The sequence below is a fragment of the Citrus clementina genome, unplaced genomic scaffold (assembly GCF_000493195.1).
Source record: "Citrus clementina cultivar Clemenules unplaced genomic scaffold, Citrus_clementina_v1.0 scaffold_2, whole genome shotgun sequence".
NCBI classification, from domain to species: domain Eukaryota; kingdom Viridiplantae; phylum Streptophyta; class Magnoliopsida; order Sapindales; family Rutaceae; genus Citrus; species Citrus x clementina.
The window spans coordinates 30584482-30606632 of NW_006262688.1; the positions used below are offsets into that span (position 1 = coordinate 30584482).

The 22151-nt window shown below is 34.0% G+C and overlaps 4 protein-coding genes and 1 non-coding gene across 5 annotated transcripts; 1 reads left to right on the forward strand and 4 right to left on the reverse strand.

The window, feature by feature from the left end:
• Positions 1-1980: 1980 nt before the first annotated feature.
• LOC18051890 (BOI-related E3 ubiquitin-protein ligase 1) lies at positions 1981-3490 on the reverse strand. Its single transcript, XM_006448693.2, has 3 exons — positions 3160-3490; positions 2694-3033; positions 1981-2581 (listed from the first exon to the last, which is right to left on the reverse strand). Exons 1-3 carry the CDS (start codon positions 3213-3215, stop codon positions 2015-2017), a joined length of 963 nt encoding a protein of 320 aa, XP_006448756.1. The 5' UTR covers positions 3216-3490; the 3' UTR covers positions 1981-2014.
• Positions 3491-13335: 9845 nt separating this feature from the next.
• LOC18051891 (transcription initiation factor TFIID subunit 8) lies at positions 13336-14698 on the forward strand. Its single transcript, XM_006448694.2, has one exon. The coding sequence runs from the start codon at positions 13568-13570 to the stop codon at positions 14408-14410; it is 843 nt and encodes a 280-aa protein (XP_006448757.1). The 5' UTR covers positions 13336-13567; the 3' UTR covers positions 14411-14698.
• A 252-nt stretch (positions 14699-14950) lies between these two features.
• LOC18051892 (vesicle-associated membrane protein 721) lies at positions 14951-18046 on the reverse strand. The gene is made up of 5 exons (XM_006448696.2): positions 17589-18046; positions 17044-17185; positions 16837-16957; positions 15797-15859; positions 14951-15359 (listed from the first exon to the last, which is right to left on the reverse strand). The coding sequence occupies exons 1-5, from the start codon at positions 17776-17778 to the stop codon at positions 15210-15212; spliced, it is 666 nt and encodes a 221-aa protein (XP_006448759.1). The 5' UTR covers positions 17779-18046; the 3' UTR covers positions 14951-15209.
• A 1376-nt stretch (positions 18047-19422) lies between these two features.
• On the reverse strand, positions 19423-21682 carry LOC18051893 (peptidyl-prolyl cis-trans isomerase FKBP17-1, chloroplastic). Its single transcript, XM_006448698.2, is given in 5 exon segments — positions 19423-20039; positions 20317-20433; positions 20810-20932; positions 21306-21650; positions 21653-21682. Coding segments are annotated over 5 exon segments (735 nt in total). The 3' UTR covers positions 19423-19919.
• A 33-nt stretch (positions 21683-21715) lies between these two features.
• Positions 21716-21787, reverse strand: TRNAK-UUU. The gene has a single exon. It is a non-coding gene; the product is annotated as a tRNA-Lys (tRNA).
• Positions 21788-22151: the final 364 nt, after the last annotated feature.

Below are 22151 nucleotides of genomic sequence, written 5' to 3' on the forward strand. Positions count from 1 at the left end.
AAATTAAACTTTAACCTACTAAAGTGGGACCCTAGTTTTTTAAAAAATCGAGATTTTCCACGTGGACCCACACCCCATGAAAAGACAAAAAATCAGGGAACACAAATACAAACACAGCACTTTTTAACACCTACTGCCAAAATTAGAACAAGTTATGATGATATCTTATTACTGTTATTATTGTTTTTTTTTTTCATTTTCTCGTGTTCTTACAACTTTAACGCTCTGGTTTTTGTCGGCTTTGTACCATCCAAAATTTCTGCCCAATTTAGCCACCTGATTATTTAATTAATTTTATGTAAAAAAAATAACAAATGATAATAATAATGATGATGTTGACCAAACGGGCGTGTAGTCCACTAACGTACGCCTTGCGCAGCACGACGTCGGCGGAATTTTAGGGTCCCTATTTTTATTTTTCTTATTGTGTTTGGTTCACCTCCCCCACACCGTCACTTCAACTGCGAACACAGTACCGCGCATTCAATTGAGGCCTGGACATTTGGGCAACGCATCGTTTTCAAAATTTATATTGATTATTGATTACAAAATTACTAAACAAAATTATGAAAGTGCATCAACAGCAAGAAGCCATGGAGTCTAGCACATTGGCTTGGGCGCGTAAACGTGAAAAAAAAAAAATCGATCTCTAATTTCTAAAATCATCTGATTTTTGGGGGAAAATAGAAAGTAAAAGACAATAATAATTATGCTTTTGCTTTTGACACCCCACTGACAAGTTGCATCTGCAGCACGCATGTTATGAGCGTGTACGAGTAGGTGCAACGTACGGTTAGTATGAGTGGTAATTAGACAGTTGGCTTGACCTTTTTCGTACTGCTCTCGTAATCTTTATCTTTAGCCATTTTTAACCCAAAAATAAATAAATAAAATTAATTTTTTTTGCCTTGCATTTAACGCTGCGTAGCATTTGTTTCTTCGTTTTTCAACAGGAACGCAAGGTTGTAATTATATAAAACGCCATGCACACACTGCAGTGCTGCAGAGGAACAACACGTGGTGGACCCCGCACTGAGTGTCAGTCTGACGTATCAGGTCGTCTTTGCCACTTGGCACATGCCCAGGTTTTTAATGCTCTTCTTTCTAGCTAGCTTACCCTTTCATTGGTATTATTGTTATATATATATTTTTTAATTTTTGAGTCGAACTTTTTTTTCTTGGTCGTCCTAACTTAAAACTACATCGTTTAAATTAATCTTTTTAATGCAAAATAAAATACTCTAATAACAACGGATTTGAATTGAAAACTTGATAGTGGGGAATGAATGTGGGGGGTTTGAATAAAATATTCAATATGGGAACAAGTACAAATAAGAAATCAGGCTTCTCCCCCCTTTTTTTTAATGACAAAGAAGACCACTTGAAAAAGAAAATTGCATGATTGAGTCCTAGAAATTTAAACGGATAAAGCAGAGTGAAAAAAAGAAATAATAAATGATTCCACGAACAGATCTCTGGATCTTGTCATAAGTGGGCCAGTAACACAACTCCTCTCTCCAAGGCTAGTGTGCAATTTCTGTTGATTCCAAGGATCGGTGGCAATAATGCCGTTCACAGTCACCACCATCATTTTCCTCTTTGTTTTTTTATTTTATTTTATTAAAATTTCTAACCTTTCCTGCTTTACCATTAAATAGAAGCAAACAAGTGCTAGCCCCATATTGCCAAGAAAATGCAAAGAGAGTGATTGAATGCGCCCCCTCAGTCTCCTCCATTCAGATGAACAACAAAAATGCTATTCCAATTTTGCAATCTCGTGACCCATTTCCGCCCTTTTTATCTACGGTCAATTTCATTTCCAAATTTTACCTTCGGACCATTTCTAATTTTTCGAAAACTACTAAAACACTCCCAAGATAAGAGAAAAATGCCGATTAAACAAAGATAAGCAATAAGAGAGACAATAACCAACGAAAAAAAAAAAATCTATATTTCCTGAATAATTTTTTTTTTAAATAGCTGTTCATTTTTTTCCTTTTCTGATTGTAATTAATTAAGACATGTTAACATGGAGACTGGCATCCACTACAGAGTTACAAACCGGACAGGAACCAATAAGACAGGACCCACAAACCGTACACAAACACAAGTGCCGGCATGGCAGCAGCAACACTCTCGACTCCCCCTCCCCACACCGTCGGCACAACATCCTACCACCACCAACCGCCTTGTCCTGCGCACCCTCCCCTGCTAACGTGCACCTCCCAAAACCACTGCTCCCGCAGCTCGACTCCGCATCATCCTCCGCCGCAGCTGCCAGCGTGGCACCACCACCAGCACAGTCATCGCCTTCGCCCCCCACGTGTGCCAAGACCTGTTCGAGATTGCTACGTAGAGTGTTGGCTGTGGCCTCGTTGGTTTGCGCCAAGTCCCTCCATATTTGATTCTCCACGAATAAACTTTTTACTCTTTCTTGAAGAACCCAGTTGAGTTTCCTCATTCTATGAATCTCTTCGTCCTTTTCCTTTAACTTATTGGCCACTCCTTCTTGGATTGCTGATATTAACATTCTTGATTGCCTCTTCCTCTGTTCTTCAAGTTCCAATATCACTTTCTCCGTCTGTTAATGAAGCATTATTAAATTAACACACCAGAAAAGAAAGATTGAACATAAAACGAGAGCATGAAGGGAATAAAGGAACTTCACAAACAAAGATGATTGCTTTGCTTACATGTTGGGCAATGTAACGGTCGATTTCGGACTGCTGTTGCTGCAACCGAAAGATGATGTCTTGATCAAGTAACGACGAGAAGCCAGAGAGCTTTTGCTTTTGAGAGACAAGGGAGAAGGCATCAAGATCGTTGATTGAATCTCTTTGGCGCTTTCTTGGTGCAGGAATATTGTACGTGAGCCCGCTATCAGCTTTGTCCATTGACGTTTTAGTAGAAATCGGATTGCAATCGAAGGCTTGATAGAATGGTAACATAATTTGTTCAGGCATTGGTTCAGCAAAAGGAAAGAAAGAATCCATCTGGGTATTGGCGTTTACTTGATTTGATTTGATAAAATCTCTGCAAATAACAAATAACCCGACCCACACATAAGAAACTGATTCATCTAACACAACGGAAAAGAATTAAAAAAAAAACTTTTTATTTTATTTTTCGGTAGTAATATATATAAAAAAATATTAATACCTGTGTGAGATTAATTGCGAAGGGAGAAGGCCTATGCGTCTAGCTTCAACCGCCATATTTGAAGATGAAAAGAAAAAAAATGCGATTTTTTGGTTTTGTTTTGCTTTGATAAGGCTTTGGTTTAAAGAGAAGAGAGAACGAAAAGGAGATGAAGAGTTAAAAAGAGGAGAGCCGAGAGCATGCAAAATAAGAGAGGGTGGCAGTGTGGGGGAAGTTTCGATGAAGGGAATTTGTGGGTTTATTTAGGCTTTGGTTTTATTTGAGAGGAGAGATAAAGTCAAAGACTTATAGAGAGAGAATCTTTATTTAATTCATAACTTTTAGCAAAAACATGGAAAGTAGATTGGATTTGATTTGATTTAATAATAAATTAATTATCCTCACCCCCAAATTTTATTTTCCATTTTCTTCTCGACTTTCGTTTCGGTTTTTTCGGAAATAACGACAAAGCTGCAAGGGCAGTCAAGCCATTTCACTGATTCCCCTGCTTTATTTTTGTGAAAATAAGGCGGGGATTTAATTAACCGACTCTCGGCATATCCTCCACGTATCAACTGCATGGTGTCAAGATGCCACAGTCCAACAGCGACCACTCCAAGCCTGAGGTGTAAGGAAAGAAAGAGAATGGTCCGTTGCGAACGTGGCCGTCGAGCGAGGGCCCCAGTTTACGCTCGTGTGAGGTGTGCTTGCTTGTTGGGGCAGAGTTTTTTCTTTTCTTTTCTTTTTTTTTTTGTTTTTTTTTTTACAGAAACGTTTTGGTAGAATAAAAATCGAATTGATGATGAAATGAAATGAACCTACTGTTGTCTGTTGATGGTGGTGGTGGTGGTGTTGTTAAGCTGCCCCACGTTAGTGGGCCCCATGGGAGGGAGGGAGGGGAGCGTGGGGCCCATGACTGTTTTATTGCGGTTTCCCTGCTTTTGATGACGTTTGTCTCCTTATTTAAACCGGGGTGTCTGTGTACGGACAAGTGGGTGACCGATGGCCCGATCTGATTCTCTGCTCTTATCTAATATTATTTTCATTTAGTGAGGAGGGGCTTCTTATTTTGATTTTTTTTTTTTTAATCTGTCAGATTTAATTATCTTTGTTGTTAAGAGTTTAAGCGATCTGGTGCTAATTAAGGCCAATATCATTATATTGGGTCTTGTGTGGGTAAACTAACCCAAAACGAAATGGTGGTGTTTGATATTTTTAGATGACAGAGTTCCCTTGACCGGCTGCATTTTTGCCAGCGATATTTGAATGCATATATTCACAAAATAAATTCATATTTTCTGGCACTCTGCCGCGTGAATGTGCCAAAATTAAAGGAATGGGAACGCTGGACATTTGGTGTTAAATCTTTTTGTGGACTATGGTTCCGATCAAGTTTGTAGAATTTTTTTTTTTTTTTTTTTTTTTGGGTATGGAGAGGTTATCATAGATTTCATTATCTTTCTTATAATCTTAATTTCGTATAGCCATAGCGAAAATGTCAGTAATAAAAGAAAAATTAACCCAGTAAATTATACACATCCAAATTCCTCAACAACCAAGCTTGGATATATGTACACTTTAATTTGGTCCCCCCACACTATATTGAATTGATGGCCATATCTTAGTAACCATTATTATCATATATATATATTTATTGACCAAATTGGATGGATATGGAACAATCGACCCACCCATATGTTCAGAACTATCTAAAAATGGTGTTAAATTTTATTCCTCCAAAAGTGAAAAAGAAAAGATAAAGAAAAAAAGAAAAAAAAAAGTTTGTGCACAAGAAAAGATATCAAATAAATGTAATAGCGATAGACAGATGGGCTTGATTCCCACATCCACCATTCACTCTCTCTGCTATTGCTTTTGCTTCCATCAAATCCCCCATTGTGCTTGCCCAACTCTTTAAACTTATACCATTTAACTTTTAAGTACTTTCTCATTCACTCAAAAAAGATGACAAAAGTAAGAAAACCAAACGACAAAGCAGAAATGTATATATATAGCTAAATGCTAATTTAATTTAATTTGCCATCGATCCCAGATCGAATAATTTGAGGTAATTGCACTGTTTTGATAGTGATGCCTGCGAAGCATATATATATATATCGTGAATATGATGAAAGTTGGTTTGCACGATGGCTGCATTTTCTATATTATTAACTTGTGGTACCACTCATAAATAACATATTAAAAAAAAAAAAAAAAAGGTAAGAAGATATGCTTGGAAACTTCAGCAAATTTGTCCTCCGCCAAGGAAAAAAACAACTTTGTATTTCGCTTTTGCATATGCTTTGCGTACAATGTGAACATGCACACTTTTAAAGTAATCACTTGACCCGGAACCTTTCATTATGATTATGTCAAGAATTTCATCTTTATATTCGCTAGACACTTCAATCTCTTTGCTATGCATGCTAGCTGTAATTAATGGGTCAAATTTTAGGGGGCATTATTAGTTTCATTATTTTTTGTCTCAATTGATCGGAATAAATATTTGAGTAAAACATATTTCCCGGAACTTTCCATTTGGAAACCCTAGAAAATGCAGACAGCATACTTCATTTTTCAGAAGTGGAGTTTCTGGCATTAATGGCCACTAGCCAGTCACTTTGATTTACCATTTTTGATATCTTCAATTCAAAGGTTGGTTTTATGTTCCAACCACTGGGAATATCCTATATTTATGATGATTCAAAAGCTCTTTAAAAAGTGGGAACCACCATTTTTTTTTTTTAAAAAAAAAAAGTGAACTCAAATCCAACTTTATTGATCTTTTAGGTTGGCTCGTGAGCAGTATATTACATATTGATCAATATCCCAACTCTTTTTACAAATTTGTATAATGGAAATGTAATCTTGTAAGCATGAGATGAAGCAGAATCACTTTAAGGTGGGTAGCTAAATGATGGTTGAATGGAAGTCATTGATAAAGTGCTTCTGCTTTCTTCACTAATGCAATTTAAAAAAAAAAATTTTAAAAAAAAAGAGTGAAAGAAAGAAAAGGGTGCAATTGGGTCCCACCAAAAACCTTAAATTTCATACATGTTCTTAAGTTGTGATTATTAAACCAAGTAAAATGATAACACGTCCAATTAGAGTAAAATTAGGTCTCTTGTTGAGATCAAATGATTTGACACCACTACTATTTTTTTCTATGAATGGCGCCGCCTAAGATCTTGCTCATTGCTTTGATTAATATAAAATTATCACTATATGATGCTTTGCCAACAAATCCCCCATTTGATGATGATAATGTTAAACAATTTTCGTCTCTGCTTAATCGTATATATAATTACATCTAATGTTGACTAGTAGTTTTATTTAGTTAATCAATTGACTTCAAATTGTGGGGAGTCTATTTTTTTCTAAATAATATATAAATAAAAAATAAAAAATAATAATGACGTACATTTACAAACTATTGTACTTTTTTTTTTTAACAATTTGAGGTGGCTGGCATCGGTGGCATGTAAGGATTGGTTAATTGAAAGCGTCCTAGGGCCCACTTGATTACTTTAAAAAAAAAAAAAAAAAACTATTCTCACTATTTGCTTTTGTGTAATCTCTGATTAGTGTAAAAAACTTCAAAACATCTGGAGGAATCAAGACAAAATGAAAGCAAGAGATGAAAAAGAATTAGTGATATATTTAGAAAGTTAGGATACAAAAATTGAATTTCCTACTTATGAGACACCAATACATACTACTTAGATAAAAAGAGTTTAGTATATACTTATTAATGCCACATTATTTAAAATACAATATACATTCTTAAAGGAAAGCAAATGATATTTAAATTTGAAAATTCCATAATTAAAAAAAAAGGACAAAATATCTATAAGTTTCTCATAATCACAAAAGTGACTTCAAACTCTATTTCGAGACCAGAAATGATGAAATTTGACAAAAAATTGGCGAAAGTTGAGGTATATCAACGGTTTTGTTCCTCTTGTCATATAACTTTAAAATGAACGACACATTATATGCACCATTTGTCCGGTTTCACTTATCAAAAGATGTCTTACATGACTATATTACATATCAATCTCCATATCATCTGAGCTTGCTAAACTAGAAGAGGAAGCCAATTAAAATAAAGAACATAATTTTGATTGCGGTGACACAGAATTACATATATCCTAGGTATATTTTTGTCCAAAAAAGGTAAAAGAATTATTCATTTCAGAAGCATCGGGGGATAAATTAACCAGCTCCAATTACGGTATATATTTAACGAATGTTAGTTGAAAAGTGAAAACTATTGTTTCTGATGATGATATTGCCAGGAAAGACAACTCGTACAAATCGTCAAGACATGAACATGAAAGAAAAGACAGTTTGAGAATCCTATTTCGTTTTCACACACCGAAATCAATTACTTTCGGCCATAAAATATATATAGCTTTATTTAATTGTTCATCAAACAACAACCCGAGGGCACTAGCTTCCATCAACTTTCGGATTTCAACACAGAATCTCATTCACACAAAACTTTCAGCAATCGACAAAAATCACCTATCGATTTTGAGTAAAATTATCAATATATAGGCTTAGAGACAATGAACGGGAACCCAATTGAATACGACTTGGCATTGTCAATTCCATTAGAATTTAATTCTTTTTTGGAGGCTGCTTTGCATACACGATAAATTAGTTGTGTACCTGTTGTTAGCTCGAACCCTAAGTGTTGTCTTTTCTCACGTATGTACATATCTTTATCATCAACAATAATGTTACATAATTGTGGACCATTTTCCAGCTTTCAGTCTTGTATTTGATGTTGATACATTTTGGTTTATGTCTCGCAAGAGTTGAGTAGTTTTATCTTGCTTTTGTTAAACCTTGTTTCATCTCTTAAGTCTTAGCTCAAATTGAGGGACTCTTTATTATTTCACGTATAGACCAAGTTTTTTTAAAGCCGTATACAAATAGAATTGCATAAAATAAGCATTATCCAAAACATGTGCGTAACATGACTTCCCAACTACATTATTAATAATTATTTTATGTATGAACTATTTTAAGAGTTAAGTAAATATTTTTGCAATATATTGACTTTTATAAGTTAACATGCAATTGATGGTTAAGAAAAATCTACTTATTAGATTCTTTTAGAAATGAATAAAATACCCATTGTTAAACATTATAAAAATTAAACCCTTTTGCTTGTAGGAGGGCACTTTGCGTTTGATGACTCCAAAGGCACTTATCTAGTCGTTTTTTCCACTAATCTCCCAAAACCACCAAACCCTATTCTGTCGACACTAGAGTCTAGACAGCAGCACAGGACTTCATTGAAGAGCTAAAAGCCTAAAATATATCTTAGAAGATAGAAGTGCTTTTGCCAAGGTATGGAAGTGATTAATTTGTGAGCAATACCAAATAAAATAACTCTATAGCTAGCTAGCGTGTGGCAACACAGCACCAAATAGTATGTGCAGCAGAAACAGGAAACCCTGGAAACTGACAGACAAAATTATTGGTGATATTATTGAATGAGGAAAAGAGATCTGGTAAATTCAGTATTAACTGGCAGATTTCTTGTAGATTTCCCCGGATAAAAGTGAATGTGATTCAGATGAAATTTATCAAATTAGCTAATCGTACATTTTTCCCCCAGTTGCACTAAATTTAAGCTTTTGACATGTATCGCATGGAGCATCCGAAAAAGCTGCCACAGTAAAGTCACACATTGCTATCATAATAAGAAATAATGCATAAGCAGAAATGAGTAATGACAAACAAAAGTTCAAAGTGCAATTATAGTTCTGGTCACTGGAGAAACAATACAAAAGAAATATTGCCATCTGACCTATCATTGTTCTAAACTTATTAGACTAGCTTATCCTCTAGAGGTTGCTGGATTAACATGATTTGATAGCAGATTTTTTGCAAAATTCTAATGGTATCATTTCTGACATCATCTGATTATTTAAATTATGCAAGATTTTGATAAGCATTTAATTAGTCACCTAATCAACTTGTTGAGCATTCTTTCAAATTTTACTATATTTAAGTTTGATATTGGCAGGTTTTCTTTTCTTACAAGTTGAAACAAAGCCTAGAAATAAGGAATCAATAATCAAGAACGAACAAGTAGTAGTTGCTGGCATAATATTCTGGATTGTAATTATAAAACCTAACTAGGGTTTCCTGTCGCTATCATTGGAAAACACAGAATGTAATCTTCATATTTGTAAACCAAGTGGAGAAGCTGAAACACGGGTTTTTATTTTCAAATCAAGTGATGATTTAGAATAGAAAATAAATTTCTAAATTCCAGGATGATTCATCTTTTGAGAGCACAAATATTCTTGATAAGCTCCAAAAGCTAATGAATAAAAATGCTACCATCGAATTATCTTACAAGCACAAAACTCAACACTTGGAATTTAGAAAGAGACTTGTGAACTGACTACAAACTTATAATAATAATCCACTGGGGTCTTTCAGGTGATGTTGATCAAGAACAATGTCTACAAATTTATGTAAGCACGCAATTTTTGAAAGATAAGGTTCGTTATACAAAGAAAATTCAAAGGATACTAGAGTTGATCATAAGAGGCATCTAATTTACTGGATCATCAAATGGTCTAGCCTTCTAGAGGAGTCAATTTTTTTTTTTCCCCACATCCAACAGGTTTGGTGAACCGAAATTCAAATGTATACCTGAATTCAAAACATGAAATATCTACAAAATAATTGACAACATAACTTGGCGTATAAAAATATAATGATTAAACGTTGTCATAGACACGACTTCAATTATTTCTTAATGGTTAAGAGTCGAGGCTAAGAATGTATCGGAAATCAACATTTGTTTTGGTAATTCGCTCCTCGTGTTCTTAATATCACTTTCACATGCAAATACGCAATTAATACCCTATTTGACTACGTAATTTGTTTCAGCGTATATATATATATTATATAGCCTAATAATCACATACATGATTAATTATCATATAAGCCGGCGTTAGTAAATTAATTCTCTAAACCTAATCGCATTGCACACATGTCATCATTTGCACAACCGTTAGATTATTATTTTAATTAATGAAACGAAGTGAACCCTAATCGAAGATTAAAATAATTGCTGATTTTTTTTTTGCTTTGGATTGAGAATCTTTGCTTAAGAGAAGCATCTAGCTAGCTAATTGGCTGCTTCTTTTTAAGTAATCTTTCACAAAGCCTCAATCATGCCTAAAGAATAACTATAATTCTGGAAATGGGTTACCATTAATTTAATTAAAATTTGTAATTAGTAGATCACGACGAATGCGTTAATCACCCTCCATCCACGCTGACTTGACCGCCGACCTACTATTTTTTTTTTTTGTTTTTTTTTTCTAGACAAACCAAATTATTACTATTTTATTCGACTGTAACTTTAGATGGCTTATATTTATCTTTTAAAAAAAAGTTATTTATACACATTTTCATGGCATGAAAGATATGTGCAACCGGTGTTTGAATTTTTTTTCTCTTAAATTTATGTACTTAAAACAACACCCCACCTTTTAATAATAAAAATTTGTGGTGATGAATAATTAACGATTCTGTCCCTACATTAAAAAAATTTTTTTTTTATGAAAGACAATTCAAAGGATGTGCATAAAGAAACCATTGGTTGTCAAGCAATGACTCGAACATTCTTATCTTCAATCCAGCTATATTTTCTTGAAGGCAACATGAAGAATTGAAATGGGTGTTATCATTTAAGAGTATTTTTGTCTATTATCTGGGGTTTGTATGCTATTTATGGACGAATAGAGTAGTAGTCGTGCAGGCTTAATGTTCCTGAATTATTTGTCACGTATAATATGATATGGATCTTGAACTGCGACAAAGAATGAGATCACTTTCATGAATCATGAGTAACGGTCCCTTGGGTGAAGCACCAATTATATATTTGTAGTGGCTTTAATTGATGTTGTTCTATATGTACCCACATTTTATCTTATGCGATTTGTTCTATTTGTTAATAAAATTTTGATGATTTATTTCTTAGAAACAGAAGCTGAGAAAATATTATATGAAACGGAATTAGACCACTCGGAACATGTAGTGGACTTGGAAGAAGATCAAATGGATCCATGAATTTATATTGAGGAGTTGGACTATTGGCACCCCTTAGATCTCCTCATAAAACCCTTTTTTTTAGTTATCTTCATTTTATTTTTGAAAATGTCCTTTTTTTTAGATACACTTTTCTAAATTCTCAATTTTCATTTGATTTGTTGTATTGTTAAAACTCAAAGTATTATTGTGCTATTTTTTAATTATTTTCAATTTTATTATTACTTTACATATAAATTAAAAATTTATATGGGTGATAAGTCTTTTAGTGTTAATCATTGGCTGAAATAACACATATTTCAAATTATAATTTCAAAGTAATTTTAAGTATAAAGATATTTAATCAATAAGAAATCAAAAGAGAACAATAAATTATTCTAGATTTGTACAATTTATTTTAGTTAAATAGGAAGTAACATATAGATTTTTTTTTTTTTTTTGGGGAAAAAGGATTGATTATGAATTAAGTAATTTGCTGGCAAAAATCTAAATGTATTTAATTATAATTTTTTTAAAGTGGGATTTTGTAAGAATAATATAGGGGTGCCAATAGCTCCACTCTATATTGAGTTGGGTTGAGCCCATTTATTAATTTTGAAAGCAAATTTATTAGCCCAGAAAATCGAAACCTTACAAGATTTAGGCACCTGTCACGCGTGGGCTTCAAGCACGGAGAGACCTGAGGCATTAACAAAGAGTAAGCCTTTGGACACCGCAAAAAATTGAAAATCACCTAAATATGAAAAAAAACAAATTAATTCATTTACTATTTTGAATGCAAATTCAATTGAACACTTAAACACATTATTTTACACTACCCTATTTCGTAATTTATATTTATATTTTAAACTTGAATTGAGATTTTTTTGAGAAAATTAAAAGAATTAATTAATGGTCATAGGAATAGAAAATTTATAATAAAAAGAAAAAATTTTAAGATTTTAATTTTTTTTATATTATATAAATAAAAACTTAAAAGAAACACTTCTTTTAGGGTGAAATTTCATAAAAAGAATGATTATTTTTTATAAGATTTTTTCTTTTTACTTTGAGTTATTATGAAATAACAATTAGGTGCAACAAATATTGTACCTTAACATTTTACTACTAAAGAGTTGTAAAATATTACATTTTACTACTTTTCACCCGTTGACCTATAAGACCAATTTTGCCATTTTAATAATACCTAATGATGTTCACTATTGTTTGAAAAACTCAAAAAATTAAATAAAAGTTTACATTCGCACAAAAACCCTGTAAGTAAGGTTTATGTGATGAATATATTACAATAATTTTTCATTCAATTAAATATCAATTTAATTTTAATTATTTATCATCGGTAAAATTTAAGAAACAAACAAGTATTATATAATAAAATTTACATTTAGTTGATAAATACAAAATTTTGAATTTTATCGATATTTAATGATTAAATTAAAATTTAATTAATCGTTAATTTTATTGGTAAACAATAATTTTTTTTCTTAAACGAAGGACAACATTAATATTTTATATGTCAACTATCAGTTAACTAATGAAAAAGTAGTAAAATGTAAGATTTTTATAATTATCTAATAGTAAAATATTATGGTGCAATACTTATTACACCTATTCGTTATTTTACAATATCTTAAGCAGTAAAAAGAAAATAATTCTTTTTAATATATAGATTTATATTTTTAAAAAATAAATTGAAGTATTTAAAAAAATAAAAGATGTTATGAAGATTTAAAATGGGCGTTAAAAGTTCCAATCATTAAAAAAAATGAATGTGGTTAAGCGAAATTTTTTTTTAAAAAATGATTTGAATAGAACCTTATCAAATGGCACTTTATCCCTTATAATATGACTTTATCCCTTATAATATGAGACTTAAAATGTATGATTTTACAGATTTTAGTTTAGCAAATGCTAAAATAAAAAAAGTTGGAATATGAAATTTGTTTATAATTTTAAAGATTTTAGTTTAGTAAATACAAAAATTACAAAAATCGGATATGAAATTTGTATCGTACTGTTTTTAAAGTATTTGGTACGTACTAATATTGCCGATTAAAAATAAATTAAAATAGGGAACAATATTCATACAATCAATGTGACTAGCTCAGTGGCAGGCTTCAGACCAAGATTTTCTCAGTTTCTACTATTTGTGAGCGCGGGTTCAAAGCCCAACGCGCCTCAAACTTTCTCCTGAATTAAATTCGAAGAAGAAAAACAAAAATAAAATTATATTACGGAAAAGCCCCCCAATTTAGAAGGCCATCAAAAATCAAAATCGATTGGGGGCGGCTCTTCTGGAATCTAATTAAAAGAGTAGTCTCTGCTCCGATAGTCACTAACGATGAAACCCCAGAAAACAAAAACGAAAAAACACCAAAAACAAAATCAAAAGCCAACAGAACAAGGAGAAGAAGCCCCTTCGGAGTTCGCATTCACCGTCACAAAAGTTGCGGTGTCTCAGATCTGCCGTTCCGTTGGGTTCAAGGCGGCGGAAAGCTCAGCCCTCGAAACCCTAACGTTGGTGGCCGCCAAGTATCTTCAACAGCTGGCCAGTAGGGCCGGATCGTATTCCCATGTGGCCCACCGCAGCGAATCCAACCTCGTAGACCTTACAAACGCCCTAAACGACGTGTCGTCTGGTCAAGGCTTTCCTGGTGCGTCAGCTCTTAACCGAAACTGCATGTTGGATTCTGGGGTTTTAAAAGAGATTGCCGGTTTTGTTAGGCACGGTTGTGAAATCCCATTTGCGAAACCCATTCCTCGAAGCAAAAATGCGTATGCAAATTCGGTTTGCTGCAAGAAAGAGAATGACCGGGGCTCAAGAAGCTTGCATTTGCATATCCCAAAATGGTTGCCAGCATTTCCTGACGAGAGAAGTTACAATAAGGAATGTCAGGGACCGGTTGGCAACAGAAGTGAAAAGTTGTGGGAGAACTCAGAATTTCCTGAAGGAGAAAGGTTTAATTTTGGTGGATACAAGTGGGAAGTTTTGGGTGGAGATTTGGCAAAAGAGAGGGAGAAAGTGAGGTTCAAGATTGGGGTGAAAGGAAACAATGGGGTTGGATTTGGGGTGGATTTGAGAAATGGGGTGTGTAGAGGGGGTAAAAGGGTGCGTTGGAATGTTGGTGATGTTATTGATGATGATCAAAATTGTTTATTCAAGCCTAGGAGAAGTTTATCTTAAATTTTATTATGATTATGATAAAGATAAGTATGGTAATGTGCTTAAACTTAAATCATCGCTGTATTTGTGTTGCGTTGCATCCTTCAGAAGTGTGAAACCTATTAGTAGCTGTATATAACAACGCTACTACTGAAGGTTTTGGAACTCATGTTGTGCTAGTCAGTAGTCAGTAGTCAGTAGTCAGTAGTCATCACGTCCTGTGATTTAGCTTTGTTCTTCGCGGCAAGAACATCAGTTTTGTTTGGCAAGAATTACTTGCAATGTACAATCCTTGTGTTTCTTCTGATAGCTTTGGCAAAATTCACTTTCTGCTACTTTACTGAATGTAGTACATTCTCACTGCCAAAGGTCTAGAATCGATCATATACTTTATGCCACGTATTTATACACGTTACCTAATAATGCAATCGATACTTTACTGAATAAAGATTTAACAATGTCACCCATCACAAAACTATGTGGCGCTGCCGCCAGATCTGGGAAAGTTTAGAATACTGGGAAAGTTAAGCTACTTCCACACAAATTCAGCAAATTCGAAGCTAGCTAAGAAGGCCTATTTTAGTTCTGGCCGGTATAATCAGCAGCAGCATCTTTGCACAAGCATTCTCACAATATAATGACGGGTCTCATTCACAAGCAAAAATAAGTTTTCGGTTTTCTTTGTAACAAATATAGGGAAACTGCTAACTTTTTTAGACTAAATACAAAGTCAAGATCATATATATTTATATATCTCTTTCACAATATCATCACAGAAGCTCTTAGAAGAGCATAATATAAGCCTCCTGGAGAATAGCACTCATTTTCCGCAGTTGAAACCATGGCAAACAGAGAGGACTATGATGAGGATCAAGGCAATCAGTATTCCCAAAACAATCAGCTTGATCTTCATATTTTGCAGCCACATTTTCCTCCGCATTTTGGTCCCCGTACTCCGAAAGTCTTGTGCCTGCAAGTGTTCAATTTTCCAATTAGGAGCGACTTGCCCTTGTCTATGAGGACATGAAAAGTATCATTGTTTTCCTTCGGGAAAAAAAATGCTTTCAAACAAATGGCTGCAAACTCAAAAATGGTGAAGATAATATCAAATCACGTGATACATTTTACAATGAGGTTATCAATATTAATCATGCAGCAAATCATCTATCCTATGTGGTATCCAACATGGGAGAGAAAAGGAGGTTCAATGACATTGGACTTTGAAGGAAAGCTACAGAGATTTTTGTACTAAAAGTCAATACGTATGACTTGACCTAAACATGAACTTCAACTGCCATTCACCCTCAAGACGGAAAAAAGATTTACTCAATCAAAGTTCTTAAAGTTTTACGTTCAAATTATTATCACACACACATTTGTAGCGCAAAAGCGAAAACAGACACTAACCTGCTGATGAAGGTTCTCAGTCTTATCGACCAGCAGCTCAATCTTTTCCCCCCTATCTAAAACCTGCATCAAAACTCAAGGATGAGTCAGTGACGACTATACCACAAAACTGACAAACAAGGGATGAAAAGGCATTGAGGTCCAAATAGTCCGTATAAGTCAACAGAATGTACCCCACATTATTTTGATTCAATAAGAGGATATTTGCATTTTACATAAAAAAGAAAAAAAATGGAGTTAGTCAACTTTCCCAACATAGAATTTTATCCTAGAAGTGTGCAGTTATCGATCTTTTTGTCGGAACATTATCTGCTATGCAACTTAAACTACACAGAGATTAAATCGTGCAAATAAGTTATTAACTGGTTATACATATATTATGCATAGAGCATAATTCTCAAAAGCACAAAAAAAACCTTCGTGGCATAATAAATATGATTCAAGTGAGGTGCTATAAGATACAAATTAGGGAAATGAAATTTCCAAATTCATGATACTATTCCTAAAACCTCATCAAGAAAAAAACACATTTAACAACACCTCTCACCTTCTCGAATGCAATCACATGTGTACATGTTACTTTTCTTAGACATTGAGGAAGGAGAAGCCAAATTGTTTGGCATGCCTAACAGCCTGCTTCAATAGAGAATCTAAAAAGAGAACTAACGACTTGCTACCAATCAGACCTTAAAATGAAAGTATTAATGAGCTGCAGATAGATATAAAGTGAAATTGTAACTGCATCAGGCTCTCAGCAATCCATTTTCCAATTTGTAACTTATTTTTCTTTAATTTTGAGTTTCTTTGTTTTTCTCCCATGACATTTTCAAAACAATTATTTTGCAATCTTCCCCCCAGCTTCACTTTTAACTATTTCTAACACAAATAGGAACACTTGTAAAATATTCAATAACTGTAAAAGGCAAAAGGAAAAGAAAGAATGAACGCAGCGTCTAAAAGCAAGTGAGAACAAACTACTGATACATCTATCCTGTAGAAAACCCAACAAATCACTTATGAAACAAACAAAGCATCCCTACCTTTTCAATATTCTCCATCATAACACCTTTGACTTCTGAAACCTGAGCCTTAACCTTCGCAAGCTTGCTGATCTCCTCAGGATGATCAACACAGTACTGCATAAGTTCTTTCAATTTTGGTCTGCAAAGTATAATATATTAAGCAAACTAGAATAACAAGAAAATCGTCTGTTCATGGGCTTTAATATCAGAATCACAATAGAATACCCAAATTCCTTGTTCAGGCCATTGGCAGGAGCCGTGGCAGCCTTTCCACCCCCATATTTGGAAACAAATTCATCCTTGACGCGCTCCAGAAAAGCCATCGGTATTTGTCTTCCGGACGATTCATCTGCGACCACACAATATGCTGCAATATCGAAATGTCAGCCAACCTACCAACAGAATAGAAAAGAAAACAACACACAGAGTATACAGCAGATGAACTACGACCGCACGATTTACTCGGAGTAGTTAACTATATTTGCAACTAACAAGACAGCGAACGCCCTCGTAATCTTCTTTCAAGTATCAACATGTAATTACAAGCTAAATACAATAGCAGGCTGCTTCCTGGCAGTTTCGCCGACAGTAGAGTAAGCAAATAAACTAATCGAAAAGCATAAAAGCGTTATTTAAAATAACCAAAGATAATCCCTAAGCTATAAAATGACACGAGAGCCACCGCTACCGAACCTGAATCCCCCAATTTCTCACAACATACCCACAAATCAAAACGCAAACGAAGGGAGGCAAAGATAAGAGAACATAACTGTAACCATTATCGACGAGATAATTGAAGGTGTGAGCATCACAGTTGTAGGTGAACTTGTTGTTGGAAGCAGGGAGTTTCTGGAGGCACTGATAGGCTATGGAGTTGAAATTGCCACTGAACTCAGTGTACTCAGCAAGCACAACATTTCCACGCGCCACGAAGGCGTAGATCAGCGATTTCTGGCTCATTTTGATGAGACTAATTGAGTCGAGTTGAGATGAGATGAGATCTGGGCTTGTTTTTTTTTTTTTTTTTTTGTTTTAAAGCTCCAAGAGGTCTCTCTCTCCTCTCCAACTTTGTTTGTTGCTATGCTTTGCTTTTTTACGCGAGAGAGAGAGAGAGAGAGAGAGAGAGAGAGAGAGAGAGGGAAGAGTAAAGTTGGAGGTTTAATGAGGCTTAAGAGAGAGAGAGCGGCAGAGAAAGCAAAAGGTGGGTGTAATTGAGATTAGAAGCAAAAGTGGGGTCTTATTATTGATGCGGACTTCAATTTCTTGCCTCAATAATATTTTGAGGATGTGGATGGAGCCACTTTCATTTGGGTGTTCGTTTTGTGGGCTTCTTTTCACTTGTCTTAAATAAAATCTCCACTTCTATACATTCCTATGTATTATAAAATAATAATAAAATGTATTAAGTACGTTTAGAATGATTGGATTAGGAGAAATTAATTATACTTAATAGAAGGTTTAAATTAAGTTTAACTGAATTCACATGTTTGAAATGATTGAGACTATCTTTTATATGTATAAGTTTTTGGAGCCAAGCTATCATACAACCGGCTATTGCAGCATGGTCCAAATTTCTGTAGATGACATTTTAAATTTCCACTCAATCAGTAGCCCAAAAAAAAAAAAAAAAATCTTAGAATATGATGGTAATTTCTATATAGCGAGAGACTGCTAATAACTTCGTCCTACCCCTTAATTTGATATATGTAAATTACATGCAAATGTTGATTCGATGTGATATATTTTGAATGAATTTGCCCTTTACTCAATAAACAAATTTTAAATTGATGGATATAATAATAATTAGCGCACTAATTGGAATATGGAGCCGGGGTCTATTTGAACACATTAATTTTCTTTCTACACTATTTTTTAATTAAAATTTTATTACCAACAAAATTTTTGATAAAATTATTTAATTAACCTTTCTTCTCTTTTCTTTCTACATTCCTCAATTCTCATCAAATCTTACATATGTTTTCATTTATTTACAAATAATTAGTTTAATTATGGGTTATCATAAATTAAGAGAAGCAAAACCCATTATTAAAAAATGAATATCAACGAATATTTACCTGTCATAAAAGTTAATGAATATTAAGAAACTAATCTTTACTAGTCATAGAAAATAATGAATATAAAAAAAATTGTATATAGAAAGTTTGAAATAGAGATTGTGATTTACTAAGAAAGAGAAAAAAAAATGAATTCAAAAGAAAGTGAAATTAATAGTTTAATTTACAGAATACAAAAATAGGGAGAGACTATGCAATCATGAGTATACAGAGAAAGAGAATAATAAAGGGTAATTTTAGTATTTTAAATTATAAACTTTTAGTAATGAATTTATTTTTCTAAAATGAGTGTAGAAATAAATTTAGTGAGTTAGATAACCATGTAAAAATAATTTATTTTTAAAAATTTACATAAAGTTCCTAAAATGTTACTTGTCCATGGACAAATCAAGAAATCACACATTGCATATGTAGTAGGGTAAACGAGTAAACAATGCAAGGACTTTATTCGCAATTTCCAATTATGATATTGTTCATCTACAATTTATAAAAACAATAATATTGAAAGTAACATATTATGATGACACATTCTATTCATACAAAGATACACGAAACATTCCTCGGCTTGGTGGCTCTCCAGTCCTTGACACATCAACGTGGCACTGTTGCTGATAAGATGCATTGAATTAGATAGACGCGCGACATATCTAATAAGTACCCAAACGCTTCCACTTCACATTTCCACTACATTGCAAATTGCATTGCCCGGCCTTTACGTTACTCCTCACAGAGTCACAGGTCAGTCACGGCATCACAACAATGACCCGTAAAGTAGCTCCAATTTCACATGCAATTTGAATTGCCAACAACCTATATCTTAATGTCGAGTATCGTCGTCATTGATTCAGGTTTTGTTTGCATAATCATGATATATGTAATAGATTAATCAACTATTACATTGTACACATACACCGTATGACACAAACAAGAATTAATAAGATGTTCAACGTTAATTCTGCTAAGATCTCAATAGAGAGCTACACGGCATACATACATAAATATACGGTGAGTGGGTGGTGGACTTCACTAATGCCTCAGGCTCACCAGCTCAATATCAAAAATCAAAGTCCCAAGCGTTGAACCTTCTCCATTGGCAAGACGGGTTGGGTTGAAAATGGTGGTAAACAGCCTCTGTCGATCAAAGAACTGTAGAACAATCAAAAACAGGTGAGTGTGAAGTATGAACAATGTCCCGGAACATGGAGCTAAAATCAGAGTCCACCAAGACCACATAAAATATATACCAAATCAAATTGAGTTTATGAATAATCAGGGGAATCTTAAGACAAACAAATTCCATATTTTTGTAAATTGGGCTTGAGATTTCAAAATGAAGAAAAAAATGACTGTTTATAGAAGAGAACAGAGCAGCAGCACAAACAATACAAATACAACAGAGCATAAAGAAAAACATAGTACATACATTAGGAGGTATTGGTTCTTGTGATGTGTTCTGATATCCTTGTGACGGGGGAATTACAACCCGACGGATACCTCCAACTTTCATAGATCTCACAGCTGCTTCAATCCCCGGAATCACCTGCTTAGGGTTTCAATTGGCAAACTAACATCACAGCATTTTCCAATTTCGTGTTATTAAAATTATTAACCAGGCTCAACTATTAACAGTTATATATTTATTGTTAAATGTTGATTCTTCCAAGATTTAGGCAAAGATAATTAATTAGTGAATACACATGTGCATACGCATGCAATGAATCCATATCAGAACCGAACAAGACAAGTGAAAAACCCATATGTTAGAGTTGCTACGAGTAGAACCATGACCTATATATATTTTTCTTTTAACTTTTGAACTTGAAACAGGTAGTTGTTTTCTCCCCGTGGCACCATGTCACTCTTCCCGTTTCACCTAACAATTAGCAAATAGCATTTACAAGAAAATTAGGACTTACTTTCCCAGAACCAAGGATGAAGAGAAAAGGAATTGGTTCCCCAGATTGATCTTTGTGATCATACGTAGAGTCAAAGCGCCAGCCCTGTTTAGCAGCCAATCTTCCATAGTAGTGTATTGCAACCTTTTCAGATTCAAAGTGCCAATATAATTACGTCTATGTATACCGAGGTAAGGAAAGCCGTAAGGGTCAACAAATTAAGTATGAACAAAAATTAATATTGGGTTTCGGCTGTGTGAGTAAATAACCCAAATCGTTTTTTGTTTGGATCTTCATTGATTCAAATAGACAATAAATGATAGCTTCTTCAAAATCGGGTTTTGGGAAAGCACATAAAAAACTCCTTCTCTAGAAAGCATTTCAGCAATTATTAACGGCTTCCATAGAAGAGCTCCAAAAACATTATTATACTACTATACGAAGAAGTAAAGTAATAAGTGCCTTTGTTTTTCTTAATAAAAATTGAGAAAAAAATTTAAAAATTTGATTAGATAACCTGGTCGCCGTCGACGGGAACCGGACCCCTGCCGGGGCGAAGGTCCAAAGCTTTAACGCCACCGGAATTTGGGAGCTCCAACAACTCAGCAGCAGCAGCAGCAGAAGAAGAAGCAGAGAATGACGATATCAGTATTTCAAGAGTGGTGGTTACAATTGACACGGTTAGAGCTCCTCTTCTCGTCGATAATAATGAAGAAGAAGGAGAAGAAGAAGAAGAATTTGCGGTGAGTTTGGGAGTGACAAAACGAATGGTGTGATTGTGGAAAGCATGGACCGACCGTACAGGCGCGAAGCACCGAATCATCGTATGATCCCGCTTTCTTCCCCGCCCAGCCCCCTGTATCTACACGTGTAGTACACCAAAAACTTAGCCATGCCCAGGCTCACAAATAAAAAGAACAAAAAGTTCGCCGTCTGTGGGGATCGAACCCACGACCACGTGGTTAAAAGCCACGCGCTCTACCACTGAGCTAAGACGGCCTAGCGATATACCGTTACTGTAAATAATATATATTTAATAACATAATATCACATTGTGTTTTAAATTGGACTATAAATAATCATTTATTGTGTTTGTTATATCATTTGATTAGATAGTTACTAATCTATTTTATATATTGTTTTAATCAAAATTATCTCAAATTAATTGTTACACTACATTCTGGAAAGTATATTTGTTCCACATAAACTCATGTTTCAAAGTTCTAGTATTAAAATTTTTCATTAGACGTTTAATATAGCCTAAAAAAATTATAAAGTAATGTAAGATATAATCAATATTAAATTAATTTATCAATAAATCAAAACAGTGAAAAAAGAAATGATAAAAACTTTCTGTAATTTT